Source organism: Lithobates pipiens, unplaced genomic scaffold (genome assembly GCF_037356315.1).
Source record: "Lithobates pipiens isolate NorthernLeopardFrog02 unplaced genomic scaffold, aLitPip1_a1.2 Scaffold_25, whole genome shotgun sequence".
In the NCBI taxonomy this organism is placed as follows: domain Eukaryota; kingdom Metazoa; phylum Chordata; class Amphibia; order Anura; family Ranidae; genus Lithobates; species Lithobates pipiens.
Genome location: NW_027507787.1, coordinates 225,408,826 through 225,424,939, shown reverse-complemented (window position 1 = coordinate 225,424,939; position 16,114 = coordinate 225,408,826). Strand labels below are relative to the sequence as shown.

General features: G+C 43.5%; 1 protein-coding gene across 1 annotated transcript in view; it reads left to right on the top strand.

Annotated features, from left to right (window-relative positions):
- Positions 1-16,114, top strand: part of LOC143929828 (alpha-2-macroglobulin-like) — a 217,504-nt gene that overhangs the window by 176,569 nt on the left and 24,821 nt on the right. The window contains exon 26 of the mRNA XM_077453804.1: positions 3,140-3,200. Coding sequence (XP_077309930.1) covers positions 3,140-3,200 — 61 coding nt within the window. The remainder of the gene's footprint in view (positions 1-3,139; positions 3,201-16,114) is intronic.

Sequence of the window (16,114 nt, the reverse complement as noted above, 5' to 3'; positions counted from 1 at the left end):
ACCCGGACTTCCTGGTTTTTGTTATACAATGCCTGAAATCATTTGGATTCCTGTAAGTGTACTATATAAATTGGGCAATAAAAAGAGGTATACAGAGTCACGCTATGGGCATCATTATTCTCTTTTCACGAGCTTACTGGGGCGGAAGAGCCAAGGAGTAAACCGCAAGGACCTCATTTGCAATCATTTGACACTGTGGAGTCTAGTTACCCTTTGATGGGTAATATGCAGCACGAGTGGGGCACGAGTGTGGCACGAAAATACTGCCCAATTGAATGCACGTTTGGCAGGACTTACTACACTTTAATCTTATTACTGAAGTGATTTTTTCTGATATGAACTTATGGACCTTTATTTGAATTTATCCACTTGCCAACCAGCTGCCACAGTTTTACTGCGGCAGAATGGCACAGCGGGGCGAAACGACGTCATGTAACGTCGCTTTTCCCTATGGCCACTAGGGGCGGGCACCCGCTGCTCGCCCCCTGGACCCAATGCAAGATCGCTCGTGACACACCGAGAACCGGGATCTGTGTGTGTAAGCACACAGATCCTGGTTCTCTGAGGGGAGAAGAAATTGATCGTCTGTTTATACAAACTATGAAGAGCGATCTGTCATCTCCCCTAGACAGTCCCATCCCCCTTCAGTTAGAACACAGGAAGGGAACACAGTTAACCCCTTGATCGCCCCCTAATGTTTAACCCCTTCCCTGCCAGTGGCATTTTTACAGTAATAAGTGCATTTTTATAGCATTGATCTCTTTATAAATGCCAATGGTCCCAAAAATGTGTCAAAAATGTCGGATGTGTCCAGATGCTCGCTCATCCCCCCTCCATGGCTGCTTGCTCAGATAAGGGTCTTGTATGGATTTTGGGGGGGGCCCAGCAACATTTTTTTAATTGGGATGGAGTTCCCCTTAATATCCATACCAGACACAAAGGGCCTGGTATGGACTGGGGGGGGGCACGCAGTTTTTTTCATAGATTTTTATCTATATTGCCGGCAACATTACAGCCCCAAGCAAGTTTGCATGACATTTTTTCCTTTAGAAATGTCATTTTGCTGCAGCACAGTAAAACACATGAGAAAGATGCTCCACTTTACAGGCATACTATAGACACCCCCAAGCACGATATTTAAAGGAATATTTAATTTTTAATGTTTCACTTTAACCACTTGCAGACCGGACCATTTTGCTGGTCAAAGACCAGACCACTTGCAACATGGCTCCCAAACAAAATTGACGTCCTTTTTTTCCCACAAATAGAGCTTTCTTTTGGTGGTATTTGATCACCCCTGCGGTTTTTATTTTTTGCGCTATAAACAAAAATAGAGCGACAATTTTGAAAAAAACGCATTATTTTTTACTTTTTGTTATAATAAATATCCACCAAAAATATATAAAAAAAACATTTTTTTCCCTCAGTTTAGGCCGATACGTATTCTTCTACATATTTTTGGTAAAAAAAATCGCAATAAGCGATTATTGATTGGTTTGCGCAAAAGTTATAGCGTTTACAAAATAGGGATAGTTTTATAGCATTTTTATTAATAATTTTTTATTATTTTTTTTTTTACTAGTAATGGCGGCGATCAGCGATTTTTATTGTGACTGCGACATTGTGGGGGACCCATCGGACATTTTTGACACATTTTTTGGGACCATTGTCATTTATACAGTAATCACTGCTATATAAATGCAGTGATTCCTGTGTAAATGACACTGGCAGTGAAAGGGTTAACCAGTGGGTGGCAGTGTAGGGGTTAAGTGTTCCTAGGGGTGTGTTACTAACTGTGGGGGGGTTGGGCTTTCATTTAGTGAACACTGATCTCTGCTCCAATTACATGGAGCAGAGATCAGCATCACTAGTTGCTAGGCAGAATGGAGAAATGTTGTTTACACAGCATTTCCTCCATTCGGCCACTCCGTGAGACGATAGCGGGGATGCCCGCGGCGATCAAGTTCCGCGGGTCCTGCGATCGGACTCACGGGGGTCCCGACCAGCACGAGACCGCGCCGCCGGTGGCGCGCTCCCGATGGCAGGGCGGCATTGAATATTGGACGTACCTGTACGCCAATATGCCTGCCCGTCCCATTCTGTCGACGTACATCGTCGTGCGCTGGTCGGGAAGTGGTTAAGCATTATTAAAATCAGTGCTCCAGAAAAACAATTTGAAAACTTTTTTGTAGAGCTGTGGAAATTAAAGATTAATTCCTTGATTAATCGTTAATTTTTTTGATCAATAAAATTTTTTTTGATTGATCAAAATTCTTTTGACTGGTACTCACCTCTCCGCCAGCTTCTGTGTCTTCGAGGAGTTCTGGAGATCCGGTGACGTCACGGACATAGACTTCACCGGACTCTTCCCCCTTCCCCAAGTGCCTCCATCTGCTAACGAAGGGAAGGGAGAGAAGTCCGGTGGCATTGAAGTTCTGAATGAGCGTAACACATATGGGGGAGGAGCTACGCAAGACGTCACCCGCTGCTGCCTTACAGAACTAACACGATTGTTGGCTTTACATGCTGTGTGTTTTTATCATCTTTATGTGAGTAGTTTGTGTTTGAACACAAAAATGTAATCTTATACTTAAGCTGTGAGCACTTAGATCTTTTCTTTCTACCCATGACCTGGCGTCCTTGCTGAGATCTAAGGAGACCACCTGTTTGCACAGGGGTCCATGCCATAAGGCGAGAGTGATTAGTTAGACCGGAGGTGAAGGGATTGTTATACTACTGTGGAAAAAAAATTACTTACGTCAGTGCTACAGTTAGTTAGAGTTAGTGCTACAATTAGTCGATTAATCGATTAAAAAAACGATTAATCGAAAACAAAAATTTTAATCAGTAACAGCCCTACTTTTTTGCATTAAAACTTGTCCCCTGGGGCAGGACCCAGGTCCCTAAACACTTTTTATGGCAATAACTTGCATATTAGCCTTTAAAATTAACACTTTAGATTTTTCACATTCGTGTCCCATAGACTTGGTGTTCGCACAAATTCTTTGTTGGCACGTTCTGGTATGAACTGAACCGGGAGGGAGGGGGAGGTTCGGCTCATCCCTAACTATTATATATGCAGAGAAATTACTATGCAACACAACAAACTATATAATGTTTCTTTTACTGATTCTCACAGCCTGGAGGTGTCCTGAGGAAGAAAAGATTTAGCTCTCTGATGTGGCCGAATGAGGGAAAAGGTGAGGAATATCTGGACAGGTTTACAGAAACCGTTTGTGTTGCCCACAATTGTGTTGCTAGGTCTGCAAAAGATCTGGGTCTAGAGCCTATAGCAGCGGTCACCGGCATTTTTGCAGACCCACAGGGAGGGGCACACCAGTGGTAAGCAAGTGGTTCAACTCACCATAATTCAGAATCAGTGGGAGCCCTGGGCATGTCACTTGCCACATCTCCTGCCACCAGATACAGAATGTCACTTGCCACCATCGCCTGTGACCAGATGCAGCTTGTTATTTGTGCCACTTTCACCTGGCACTAGATGTGGATTGTCACTTGCCACTTTCACCTGGGACCAGATATGGATTGCCACTTGCCACGTCACCTGCCACCATTTGCAGATTGTTACTTGCCATGTCACCTCCCATCATTTACAATTTGCCACATCACCTGCCACCATTTGCAAATCGTCACTTGCCACATCACCTGCCACTAGATGTGGGTTGTCACTTGCCATGTCACCTGGCACCAGATGTGGATTGTCACTTGCCAACCGATGTGGATTGTAACTTGCCATGCCAGCCAGTGTCACCAAATGTGCATTGTCGCTGCATTGGTGGCAGGCTGGCAGCACTGGTCCATTTAGTGAGGGCAGGAGATTGGTGATGTAGGGCGGGCAGTGAGAGCTCCTCCGATGACGGGAAGCACATGACCTCCACTCCACTGCGCTGTGAGGGCGGAAGAGCACTGATGTGTGGCGGGCAGTGAGAGATGATGTAATCTCTCTGCACTTCGCTCCCACATTGAAAAGGCCCGGCTGTGAATAGCGCTGATGTGGTGCGGTCGGAGAGAGACAATGTCATCTCTGCTCGTCTGCCCACTCCCCTCTCTCCTCTCCTCCGCCTCTCTCATGCAGCCAGCCTGCATGCCGCAGCCAATGCCCGTTGGTTAGGCAGGGACCCTGCAGCAAGAGACTTGGGGCTATGGGCCCCAGATTTGGGGCTATAGCCCCAATAGCCAACCCCTAGTAAACCCTGTGGTTGCCCATATCAATTATTCTGAAGTTGGCTTTTGTTTTTTTAACTGCAAATGAAAGCAGGGATCCTATTGGTCACTATTGAGAAAGAAATGTTTTTTTCATTTTGGACAGATATTTTTGTATTTTCTTGACTTTAGGGAAAGGATCCAGATTTTGCACATAATAAAATGTGTTGATTATATTTGCATCAACAGTATTTAACCCCTTGCTGACCAGCGCATGATGAAGTATGTCAGCACAATGGCACAGCTGGGCAAATGGGCATACAGGTACATCCCTTTTAAATCGTGGTATTGTGGATGCGCACGCCCCACTGGATACTCCGTAACCATGCCCACGAGTCCCGCAGACTCGATGTCCGCCAGGGGACAGCAAGCCCTTGTGTCATGAAGACAATCGCCCCCACAGTTAGAATCACTCCCTATGACACACTTAACCCCTTTATCGCCCCTAGTGTTTAACCCCTTCCCTGCCAGTGTCATTTACACAATAATCAGTGCATTTATACAGTGATCAGTGCTATAAAAATTACAATGCTCCCAAAATAGTGTCAAAAGAGTCCGATGTGTCCGCCATAATGTCGCAGTCATGATAAAAATTGCAGATCACCGCCATTACTAATAAAAAAATGATTAATAATAAAAAAATGCCATAAATCTATGCCCTATTTTGTAGACACTATAGCTTTTGTTTTGTTTTTACCAAAAATATGTAGAAGAATACATATCAGACTAAACTGAGAAAGAAATGTATTTTTTTATATATATTTTTTGGGGGATATTTATTATAGCAAAAAGTAAAAAAATATAGCTTTTTTCAAAATTGTCTCTCTTTTTTTTTTGTTTATAGCACAAAAAATAAAAACCGCAGAGGTGATCAAATACCACCAAAATAAAGCTCTATTTGTAGGGGAAAAAAAAGACATAAATTTTGTTTGGGTGCAACGTCGCACAATCACACAATTGTCAGTTAACCTCCTCGCACCCGCCCTATAGCCGAATGACGGCCATAGAGCAGGCGCTTTCGTCCGGGAGGCCGTCCCTGGACGTCCTGTTGTTTACTTCCACAATGCGCGCCGCCGCGGGCGCGCATCCGGGAAGTTCTGTGTTTGCCATGTCCCCCGGAGACAGGCAAACACAGATCGCTGTAAACGGCCAATCACAGAGGCCGTTTACAGCGCGATCGGAGTGTCCAATGTGAGATGATCTCATATGTAAACATATGAGATCATCTCTCAGCGCCACTCTCCCTCCTCACACAGGCAGCATGTGAGAGGGGAGAGATGAACGGCTGCAGTGGCCGTAAGTGTAAAAAAAAAAAAAAAAAGTTAAAAATATGTGGCCAGGCTGTGAAAAAGTCCCACACATGTGGTATTGTAATACTCAGGAGGAGTAGCAGAATTTTTTGGGGGTGTCATTTGTGGTATATATAAATGACAATTTTGTGGAAAAAAATAAAAAAAATGAAAAATCTTAATTTTGCAAAGAATTGTGGGAAAAAAATGACATCATTAAAAAGCTCACTATGCCTCTTACTAAATACCTTGGAATGTCTACTTTCCAAAAAGGGGTCATTTGGGGGGTATTTGTACTTTCCTGACCTGTTTGGGTCGCAAGAAGCGAGATAGGCCACCAGTACATCAGATGTGATCAATTTTGTGCGATTCGCACCACAGCTTGTAGACTCTCTAACTTTCACAAAGACCAAATAATATCCACTAATTTGGGTTATTTTTACCAAAGATATGTAGCAGTATAAATTGTGGCCAAAATTTATGAAGAAAATTTTATAATTTGCATAATTCTGTCACAGAAACAAAGAAATATGCGTTTTTTTTCAAACGTTTTTTTTCATTTATAGCGCAAAAAATAAAAACCCCAGAGGTGATCAAATACCACCAAAAGAAAGCTCTATTTGTGGGAAAAAAAGGACAAAAAATTCATTTGGGTGCAGTGTTGCGTGACTGAGTAATTGTCATTCAAAGTGTGAGAGCACCGAAAGCTGAAAATTGGTCTGGGCAGGAAGGGTGTTTAACCACTTGAGGACCGCCGTATTGCCATTGTACGTCAGCACAATGGCACAGGCAGGCATAATCACGTACATCTACGTGATTGCCTTCCAGCGGGTGGGGGGTCCCATCGGACCCCCTCCCGCTGGTTACGGCGGTCCGATTCGGTCCAGGAGCGCTCCGTGATGAGGGGATGGCCGTTCGTTTTCGGCCACCCCCTCTGGATCGCTCCTGGCCAATGAGAAGCTTCCTCCCCTGTGTATTGTTTACACAGGAAGGAGGAAGTGATGTCATTCTCCTCGGGGCGGTCTTTTTGACCGGACTACGAGGAGAAGAGTAAAAGTAAGTCTGCACGAACACTACACTGACATGTAGGTACACACAGGCACACAAACCCCCCCCGATCCCCCCCCCGATCGCCCCCCGATCCCCCCCCCGCCCCCCCTCCCCCCCCAGTCACAGTGTCACTGATTGCATTGATCATTTCTTTACTGATCAATGCATTCAGTGTCAGTTGTGACAGTAAAAACTGTCAGGACAGTTAGTGTTAGGTCCAGGGTAGCCCCCTATCACCCCCCAATAAAGATTTAACCCCCTGATTGCCCCTAGAGTTAACCCTTTCACCCCCTTTTGCCAGTGTCACTAAGCGATCATTTTTCTGATCGCTGCATGTGTCGCTAGTGTCGCTAGGTAGCTAGTTATTTTTTTAGGTTCACCGCCAGGTTTTTATATCGCTAGGTACCCCGATATACTACCCAATAATGTTTTTAACCCCCTGATTGCCGCTAGTTAACCCTTTCACCCCCTTTTGCCAGTGTCACTAAGCGATCGTTTTTCTGATCGCTGCATTAGTGTCGCTACAGTCGCTAGGTAGCTAGTAATTTTTTTAGGTTCACCGCCAGGTTTTTATAGCGCTAGGTACCCCGATATACTACCCAATAATGTTTTTAACCCCCTGATTGCCGCTAGTTAACCCTTTCACCCCCTTTTGCCAGTGTCACTAAGCGATCATTTTTCTGATCGCTGCATGTGTCGCTAGGTAGCTAGTTATTTTTTTAGGTTCACCGCCAGGTTTTTATATCGCTAGGTACCCCGATAGACTACCCAATAATGTTTTTAACCCCCTGATTGCCGCTAGTTAACCCTTTCACCCCCTTTTGCCAGTGTCACTAAGCGATCGTTTTTCTGATCGCTGCATTAGTGTCGCTACAGTCGCTAGGTAGCTAGTTATTTTTTTAGGTTCACCGCCAGGTTTTTATAGCGCTAGGTACCCCGATATACTACCCAATAATGGTTTTAACCCCCTGATTTCCGCTAGTTAACCCTTTCACCCCCTTTTGCCAGTGTCACTAAGCGATAATTTTTCTGAACGCTGCATCAGTGTCGCTAGTGTCGCTAGGTAGCTAGTTAACTAGGCTCCCAAAAAGTCCCCCACATGTGGTATCCCCGTACTCGGGAGAAGCAGCAGAATTTATTTTGGGGTGTAATTTGACTTCTGCCCATAGCATGTGTGAGCAATATATCATTTAGTGACAACTTTGTGCAAAAAAAAAAAAGTTTGTAATATTCCCGCAACTTTTGGCAAAATATAAAATATTCCATGGACTCAACATGCCTCTCAGTAAATAGCTTGGGGTGTCTACTTTCCAAAATGGGGTCATTTGGGGGGGTTTTGTGCTATTTTGGCATTTTATGGCCTTCGAAACTGTGATAGGTAGTGAGGAGTTAAATCAAAAATTTGCACCCTTAGAAATCCTGAAGGTGGTGATTGGTTTTCGGGGTGCCGTGCGCGACTAGACTCCCAAAAAGTCCCACACATGTGATATCCCCGTACTCGGGAGAAGCAGCAGAATGTATTTTGGGGTGTCATTTCACATATAACCATGGCATGTGTGAGCAATATATCATTTAGTGACAACTTTTTGTAAAAAAAAATTTTTTTTTTTTTTTTTGTCATTATTCAATCCCTTAGGACAAAAAAAATAAATATTCAATGGGCTCAACATACCCATCAGCAATTTCCTTGGGGTGTCTACTTTCCAAAATGGGGTCATTTGGGGGGGATTTGTACTGCCCTGCCATTTTAGCACCTCAAGAAATGAGATCGGCAGTCATAAATTAAAAGCTGTGTAAATTCCAGAAAATGTACTCTAGTTTGTAGACGCTATAACTTTTGCGCAAACCAAAAAATATACGCTTATTGACATTTTTTTTACTAAAGACATGTGGCTGAATAAATTTTGCCCTCAATGTATGACTAAAATTTAGTTTATTCGATTTTTCTTATAACAAAAAGAAGAAAATATCTTTTTTTTTCAAAATTTTCGCTCTTTTTTCATTTATATCGCAAAAAAAAAAAATCGCAGAGGCAATCAAATACCATCAAAAGAAAGCTCTATTTGTGGGAAGAAAAGGACGCAAATTTCGTTTGGGTGCAATATTGCATGACCGCGCAATTACCAGTTAAAGCAGCGCAGTGCGAAATTGCAAAAAGACCTCTGGTCCTTAAGGTGTTTATTGGTCCGGAACTGAAGTGGTTAAGTGCCCAGTAAGCAAGTGGTTAAAGCGACTCAGTGTCGAATGGCAAAAAGTGCTCTTGTCAGGAAAGGGGGTAAATTCTTCTGCGGCTGAAGTGGTTAAAAGCAAAAAAGGCGTTAATCCCATTTAAAATGTCCACCAAAAGTTATATTTTAGTTATATATGTCTGTGAGATAAGTTACACACTAGAGTTGATTTACTAAATGAAAATAGACTGTGCACTTTGCAGTTGCACTCTGTGAGAGCAGATGCTCCAAAGCTTCGTAAATGAGCAAAAGCTCTACTAAATTCCATCATCCAATAATATGCAAGCAGAAAGGCTGTTTTTTTATTTATTTTTTTCCTTGAACGTGATTGGGTATTCTTTGCAAAGTAAAGCCTTACCTCATTTACTAAGCTCTGGAACAACTTCCAGAGTGCACAGTCTCTCTGCCTTTAGTAAATCAACCCCACTGAGTTCTGTATTTCCTGGGGGCTCTAGCAAAAGCTCCTCATCATAGTTTACGCCTCTTGGAATCTTATTTATACTACAGCCAAAGTGTCTCCTTGAGTTTCCCCTCTTCTTGTTACAATCTTTATGGGCACAATTCACTAAGCGACTAGTTACCGCATTGGCATGCTTCAGCGTCCACAGCGCAGGCTGTGTGAGCTATAAACTGCACTTTTTTCCAGGTGCATATAGCTGAAGGAGGGAACGGGTAGCAATGTCAGTATGGTGACATAAGCATTCCCAGGGCACATTTACTTAAGCATCAGGCTGAGCTTAATTGCAGCAGCAGTTGCTGGACTATTGCTCAGCAGTGGGTGTATTTTTTTTGGCAGTACCTCTGTGTTTGTTCTCAGCACTATGACCAGAGGGGGTGGTACAAATACCACCGAAACCAAGGGCACAAAGCGGTTGCCCTCAGGACCTAAGGACCCTCCCTCTGCAACACCATCCCATCCCTGAAAGATCTAAGGAGGCTGCTCAGATTGAGCCATGGGTCAGGGGCTGCAATTGCTTCCGACTCTTCAGCCCCTGTCTATATAAATGAGCAGGTTTTTTTCCTCAGCTATGAGTGGCTTGGAGGAAAGATTAGCGGCTTTAATCGCATCTTCATAGAGTGGAAGAAAATGCATTAGGCCTTTTCTACCACCCAGGATACTCAAACAGAGGAACAGTGGGACCAGCAAGATGAATCCCTCTCAGAAGACCGTGGAGAGACTGATGACTCCTCTTCTGAGGGATCAAGTCGGGAAGGACCTTCTTCAGCTTTACATGCTGAGAAGTTGCTGGTGCATTCTCTTACTGAAAAAGCGGTAGGTTTGCGCTATGGATGGACTACAGAGAATGCTATATGACGAGAGGGCGGCCACGACCCAAGGTTCACAACCTAAGTTGGAACAATATGTCAGTGAAGAATAATGTAGGTAGTTAAGGGGCTCTACTCAGATTACAAATAACCAATGATTACAAGGTATAATAAAAGGAAAATTAATGAGTACTACACCTAAAAACCTGTGCCACTAAATATAAAGTGCAATGTGCCAATTTAGTGAACTCACATAAAGTGCATATCTTGAAGGCAAAAAAAAAACACAAAATACCACAATATATGAAACCCAACAAATGCTTATTTGTCACGTGAACTCTTATGCTTATTAGTGATAATAATAATTAATATATATCCAGTGATAAGAAAGTAAAAAAAAATAAGTCAATATCCACAATTAAGCTGAAAGTGACAAGTGCCTGGTAATATCTCATAAAATTACACAAATTAGGCAGTGATAATAATGTCTATTACTAGATATCCATAGACAGCAATAATAAAAAAAAATTGAAAAATGCCTAAATAGATAAAGTGACTGGTGCAGGTGATTCTTAGGAGATAAGAAGCCCGGTGCGATTTTCGTGCAAGAGACGAAGTTTGCACTCACCAACTTCCCTGCCCTTGCAGGGGTAAAAGCGCCTCCACAGTGTTAGCCCCTGTGTCGCTGGTCCAGGTGCTTTGCATCTCGTCTCAGGAATGTATTGTTTTTAGTAAATATATGAGGAAAAGAAAACACCCATAATGTGATATAGTTACCACAATCCACTATTTATTAACATGATAAGAAATCTACTCACAAGGATAAAGTTAAAAACCGCCGTATGCAAATATATTCATGTGCTGCCACTTGGAGAGAGAGTCTGTGTACGTCCTATGTTTGGGTTCTCTAAAGCCTCCTCAAGCTTTGCGTGCCTTTCCAGTCCATTCTTTACTAGAAAAGCTTATGTATTCTGAGTGGGATCACCCAGATAAGCATTTTGCCCTCCTAAAAAGTTTTGAACACTTTATTCTATGGAGGAAAAATTTACTAAGATACTAAGATGTGGAGTATACCAGCAATTGACGCTGCTATATCCTCTGTGAACAAAAGTTTGACTTGTCTGGTTGACAATACACAATTGCTTAGGGATCCAACTGATAAAAAAATTGGAATTCCTGTTAAAAAACATTTTTTACTTGGCAGGTTCAGTGGCTCAACCTGCAGTGGTGGCAATTGGGGTATGTCAATCCTTGAGAGACCATTTGAAACAGGTGCTCAAGTCTATCCCTGAACAACAGGCCCAGGAGTTAGCCGAGCTGCCAGTGGCTTTGTGTTTTGCAATTGATGCAATCAGAGATTCTATTCTTCAAAACTCTCGCCTTACGCTTGGGTTGGTACATATGCGTAGAATCTTATGGTTGGTCAGCTGAAGCACCAGGCAAAAAGCTCCTGGCTGGTTTTCCTTTCCACGATGAAAGGCTATTTGGGGATGATTTGGACAAATATATCCAAAAAATATCAAATGGGAAAAGTACCCTTTTGCCAGTTAAGAAAAAGAGTAAACATCCCTCATTTAAACGGCTATTTCTCCAGTGCCAGGGGCATCAGCTTCCAGGAAGTCATGACAGCCTCCACCATCAGGTTCAAGGGGTAAACATCAGGGACAACCCCAGGGACAAAAGAAATCCTGGGGGAGGAAACCCACAAGACAGAACGCTAAAGCCTCTTTATGAAAGGGCGCCCCTGCTCATTCGAGTGGGGAGAAGACTTCTGCAGTTCTCAAGGGTCTGGCAGGAAGAATTTAGAGACGGATGGGTGGTCTCCACAATAGCTCTAGATTACAAACTAGAGTTCCAAGAATTCCCATCTCCTTATTTCCTCAGGTCAAATTTCCCAAAGATCCTGAGAAAAAGAAGTCTCTCTTTCTAGCGTTAGACTGACTTTTGTCGCAAAAAGTGATCATGGTGGTCCCCATGGAAGAGCAGGGGTTGGGGTTTTATTCAAACCTTTTCAGGGTGCCAAAACCAAATGGGGATGTTAGACCCATTCTAGATCTCAAAGATCTAAACCAGTTCCTGAAAATTCGCTCTTTTCGGATTTGGAATCAATCCGATCAGTAGTCTCCGTCCTACAAGGAGGAGAACTTTTGGCATCAATCAAAATCAAGGATGCATACCTGCTGTGACAGACCTAGCCGGGACAGAGGCTTTTGGAGGGGACTGAATGCGAGCCTCTTGCTGACTGATCATGGGCCCTGGCCTTTGGGGGAACTGTGTTCTTTATGAGCTGTATGCCTGAGGACTCTCGAGGTGGTGCTACTTTGGATTCAAGTCCATGTCCCCTCAAAAGACAGACACTGGGAACCCTGTATATGCCATATTATGGTGATGGCCTTCATAATGTTGAGGCTCATAGAAGGTGCTGATGTCATCAACTCAGGTCACCTGTCTGTCTGTTGTCTGCTGTGTTTATTGTAAATAATTATAGTAAGGGATCTAAGAGTCATTAGATGCCCATTGTTGTTTGTGTTAATTAACTCTGCTATTGTGTAAAGGAGATCTGTGTTGATTTGTGAAATGTTGATTGTTTCTTCTGAGCTACAAGATGGCAAGTCTGACCTAAAGGTCATGTCTGAGTCATCTAGGCTGTCTAAAGGATTAGTAATTAGCTCATGTTAATTAGGTCTGGTCACCAGTGTATTTTAATTAAGAGTAATATGAGCAGGAGGTATGCACCTCCTCTTTTACTGTATATAAGACCTGTATTCCTTCAAATAAAGATTCATTCCTGTTTGAACCTCAAGACAGAGCCCTGTCTCATATTTGGGGGGAGAGATATCCATATGGGTTTCTTGTTCGGCCAATTCTAGTGTTTGGTAGCTGCCTTGGTGTTCGGAAAGGGAATGTCCTAAATGGTTTTAACCCCTTTCATACTCAGGGTGTCATTACACCTGCATGTACCTATTTTCCCCGCTCACCAGAAATATCTGCATTTTGAAGTAGAAAAACGTAATTTTCAGTTTTTAGCCTTACCTTTCGATCTAGCTACTGCACCTTGGGTGTTAACAAAACTTCGAGCCCTTCCTCTGGTCAGATTAAGGATACCTAGACCTGCTCTTGATAGACTGGTCAGTAGCCCGCTTGGACCAAAGCATGGTCACCACAGTCAACTACCCGAAATACCTAGGTGGGGTCCTCAACCTAGAGAAATCTTTTTTAAAGCCAGTAAGAAGATTAGAGTACTTGGGTCTGCTTATAGATACAGCCCAGAAGAGGGTGTTTTTACCCCAGGCAAAGATCAGCGCCATAAAGGAGCTGGTTCATGTGGTCAGGGCAAAGAAGGGTTCTTCCATTCGCCTTTGTATGAGGTTGTTGGGGAAGATGGTGGCTTCATTCAAAGCAGTTCCCTATGCTCAGTTTAATTTGAGACTGCTGCAAAACAGTATCCTATCGGCCTGGAACAAGAAGGTCCAAGCACTCGATTTTCCAATACGTTTGTCGCCAAAAGTGCACCAGAGCCTCAGTTGATGGAGGATATCCGAGAATCTGCAGAAGGAGAAATCCTTCTTCCCAGTTACCTGGAAGGTAGTAACAACAGATGCCAACCTTTAAGGTTGGGGAGCAGTCCTGGAAGAGGCATCTGTACAGGGGAAATGGTCCAGAACCATCAACATTTTAGAGATTCAGGCAGCGTACCTAGCCCTAAGGGCCTGGCCATTTAGGTTGCAGAATTCTCCTGTCAGGATTCGATCCGACAATGCTACAGCGGTGGCTTATATCAATCACCAAGGGGGCTCCAGAAGTCAGGCAGCCCAGGGAGAGGTAAACCATATCCTAACCTGGGCAGAAAATCATGTGCCATGCATATCGGCAATCTTCATTCCAGGGGTAGAGAGACTGGGAAGCGCACTACTTAAGTCGCCAGCAGTTGTTTCCGAGGGAATGATCCCTTCACACCGACATCTTCCTGACTATATGACAAAGATGGGGGATCCCGGACGTAGATCTGTTTGCATCCAGGTTCAACAACAAAGTTCACAACTTTGTATCAAGAACAAGGGATCCACTCACATGCGGAACAGATGCCTTGGTGACCCCGTGGGATCAGTTCTCGCTGATTTATGCATTCCTTCCTATTCTGCTGCTACCTTGACTTATTCGCAGGGTCAAGCAGGAAAGGAAGTCGGTAGTTCTTGTGGCCCCAGCGTAGCCCAGAAGATCTTAGTACTACCACCACATCCAGACCTGCTATCACAGGGATCAGTGTTCAATCCTACTTTACAAACGCTAAATTTAACAGTTTGGTTATTGAAACCCACATTCTGAAGGATCGTGGGCTTTCAGGCTCAGTGATATCTACTTTGATTAATGCAAGGAAGCCAGCTTCCAGAGTCATTTATTATAGAGTCTGGAAGGCATATATTTCCTGGTGTGAATCCAGGGGTTGGCATCCTAGAAAGTATGTCATAGGTAGAATTCTTGCCTTTCTGTAAATGGGGTTAGAGATGAAACTGGCCTTGAGTTCTATCAAGGGGCAGGCCTCGGCCTTATCGGTATTGTTTCAACGTCTGCTTGCTTCCTATTCTTTGGTCCGAAACTTTATACAGGGGGTAACATGGCTCAATCCACTGGTTAAAACACCCTTGAACCCTTGGGACATGAATTTAGTTCTGTTGGCATTACTGAAACATTGAGCCGATATAGTTACATAGTTAATAAGGTTGAATAAAGACACCAGTCCAACCTGATTGAGGTGTCTACAATTGCCCCTATCCTTGTACACCCACATCAGTCCCTACCCTCAAGGGGCCCACAATCCAAGGTCCCCATTCATATACTAGGGCCAATTTTGGACAGTAGCCAATTAACCTACCTGAATGTCTTTGGAGTGTGGGAGGAAACCAGAGTACCCAGAGGAAACCCACACAGGCACAGGGAGAACATACAAACTCCAGGCAGGTAGCGTTGTGGTTGGGATTCGAACCAGCAACCCTTTTTACTGCTAGGCGAGAGTGCTAACCACTACACCAATGTGCCACCCAATATGACATATGGACATATGGACATATGGACATATGGACATATGGACATATTCCTTTGATCCATATTCTTTTATGACATATTCCTTTGATCCTTTTAACAAGGAAGCTAGTTTTTCTGGTAGTCATTTCTTCTGCAAGAAGGGTATCAGAGTTGGCAGCTCTTTCTTGTAAAGAATCATATTTAATCATTCACAAGGATAGAGTAGTATTGCGTCTTCATCCTAGCTTTCTGCCAAAGGTGGTTTTAGGTTTTCCCCTAAACCACAATATTGTTTTACCTTCATTTTTTCCAGAACCCTGTTCTAAGGAAGAAAAGTCACTACATTCTTTGGATGTAGTGAGAGCAGTCAAAATCTATTTGAAGGTGAGTGCTCAGATTCGGAAAACTAATGTTTTGTTTGTGTTGCCTAAAGGTCCTAGGAAAGGACAAGCAGCATCAAAATCCACTATTGTCAAATGGATGCGGCAAGTAATTATTCAAGTTTATGGTTTGAAGAGGAAAGTTCCACCTTTTCAAATCAAAGCGCACTCCACCAGGGCTGTTAGTGCTTCATGGGCAGTGCATCACCAAGCCTCCATGGCTCAAATCTGCAAGGCTGCAGCTTAGTCTTCAGTCCATACATTCATCAAATTATATAAGGTGGATGTAAGAAAGCATGAGGATATTGCCTTTGGGTGCAGTGTGCTGCAGGCAGCGGTATATGTCCTCAGATCTGATTGCACCCTACTTTTTTTGGTGTCCCCTCCCCTCAGTTAGCATTTCTCTGGTACATCCCATACAGTAATTATTGTGGCTCTGTGTCCCCTGATGTACGATAAAGAAAATAGGATTTTTATAACAGCTCACACAGAGGTCCCCCCTTCTTTCTGGTTACACATGTATTGCTTTTCTACAAAACGAAGGTACTCCCAGTAAGGGGAGGGGTTATTTGAGTAATTGAACTTCCTGTCTAGGATGTGCCAGTGTCCATCACCTGAAGGTGCCATATAACCCATACAGCAATTACTGTGGCACTGT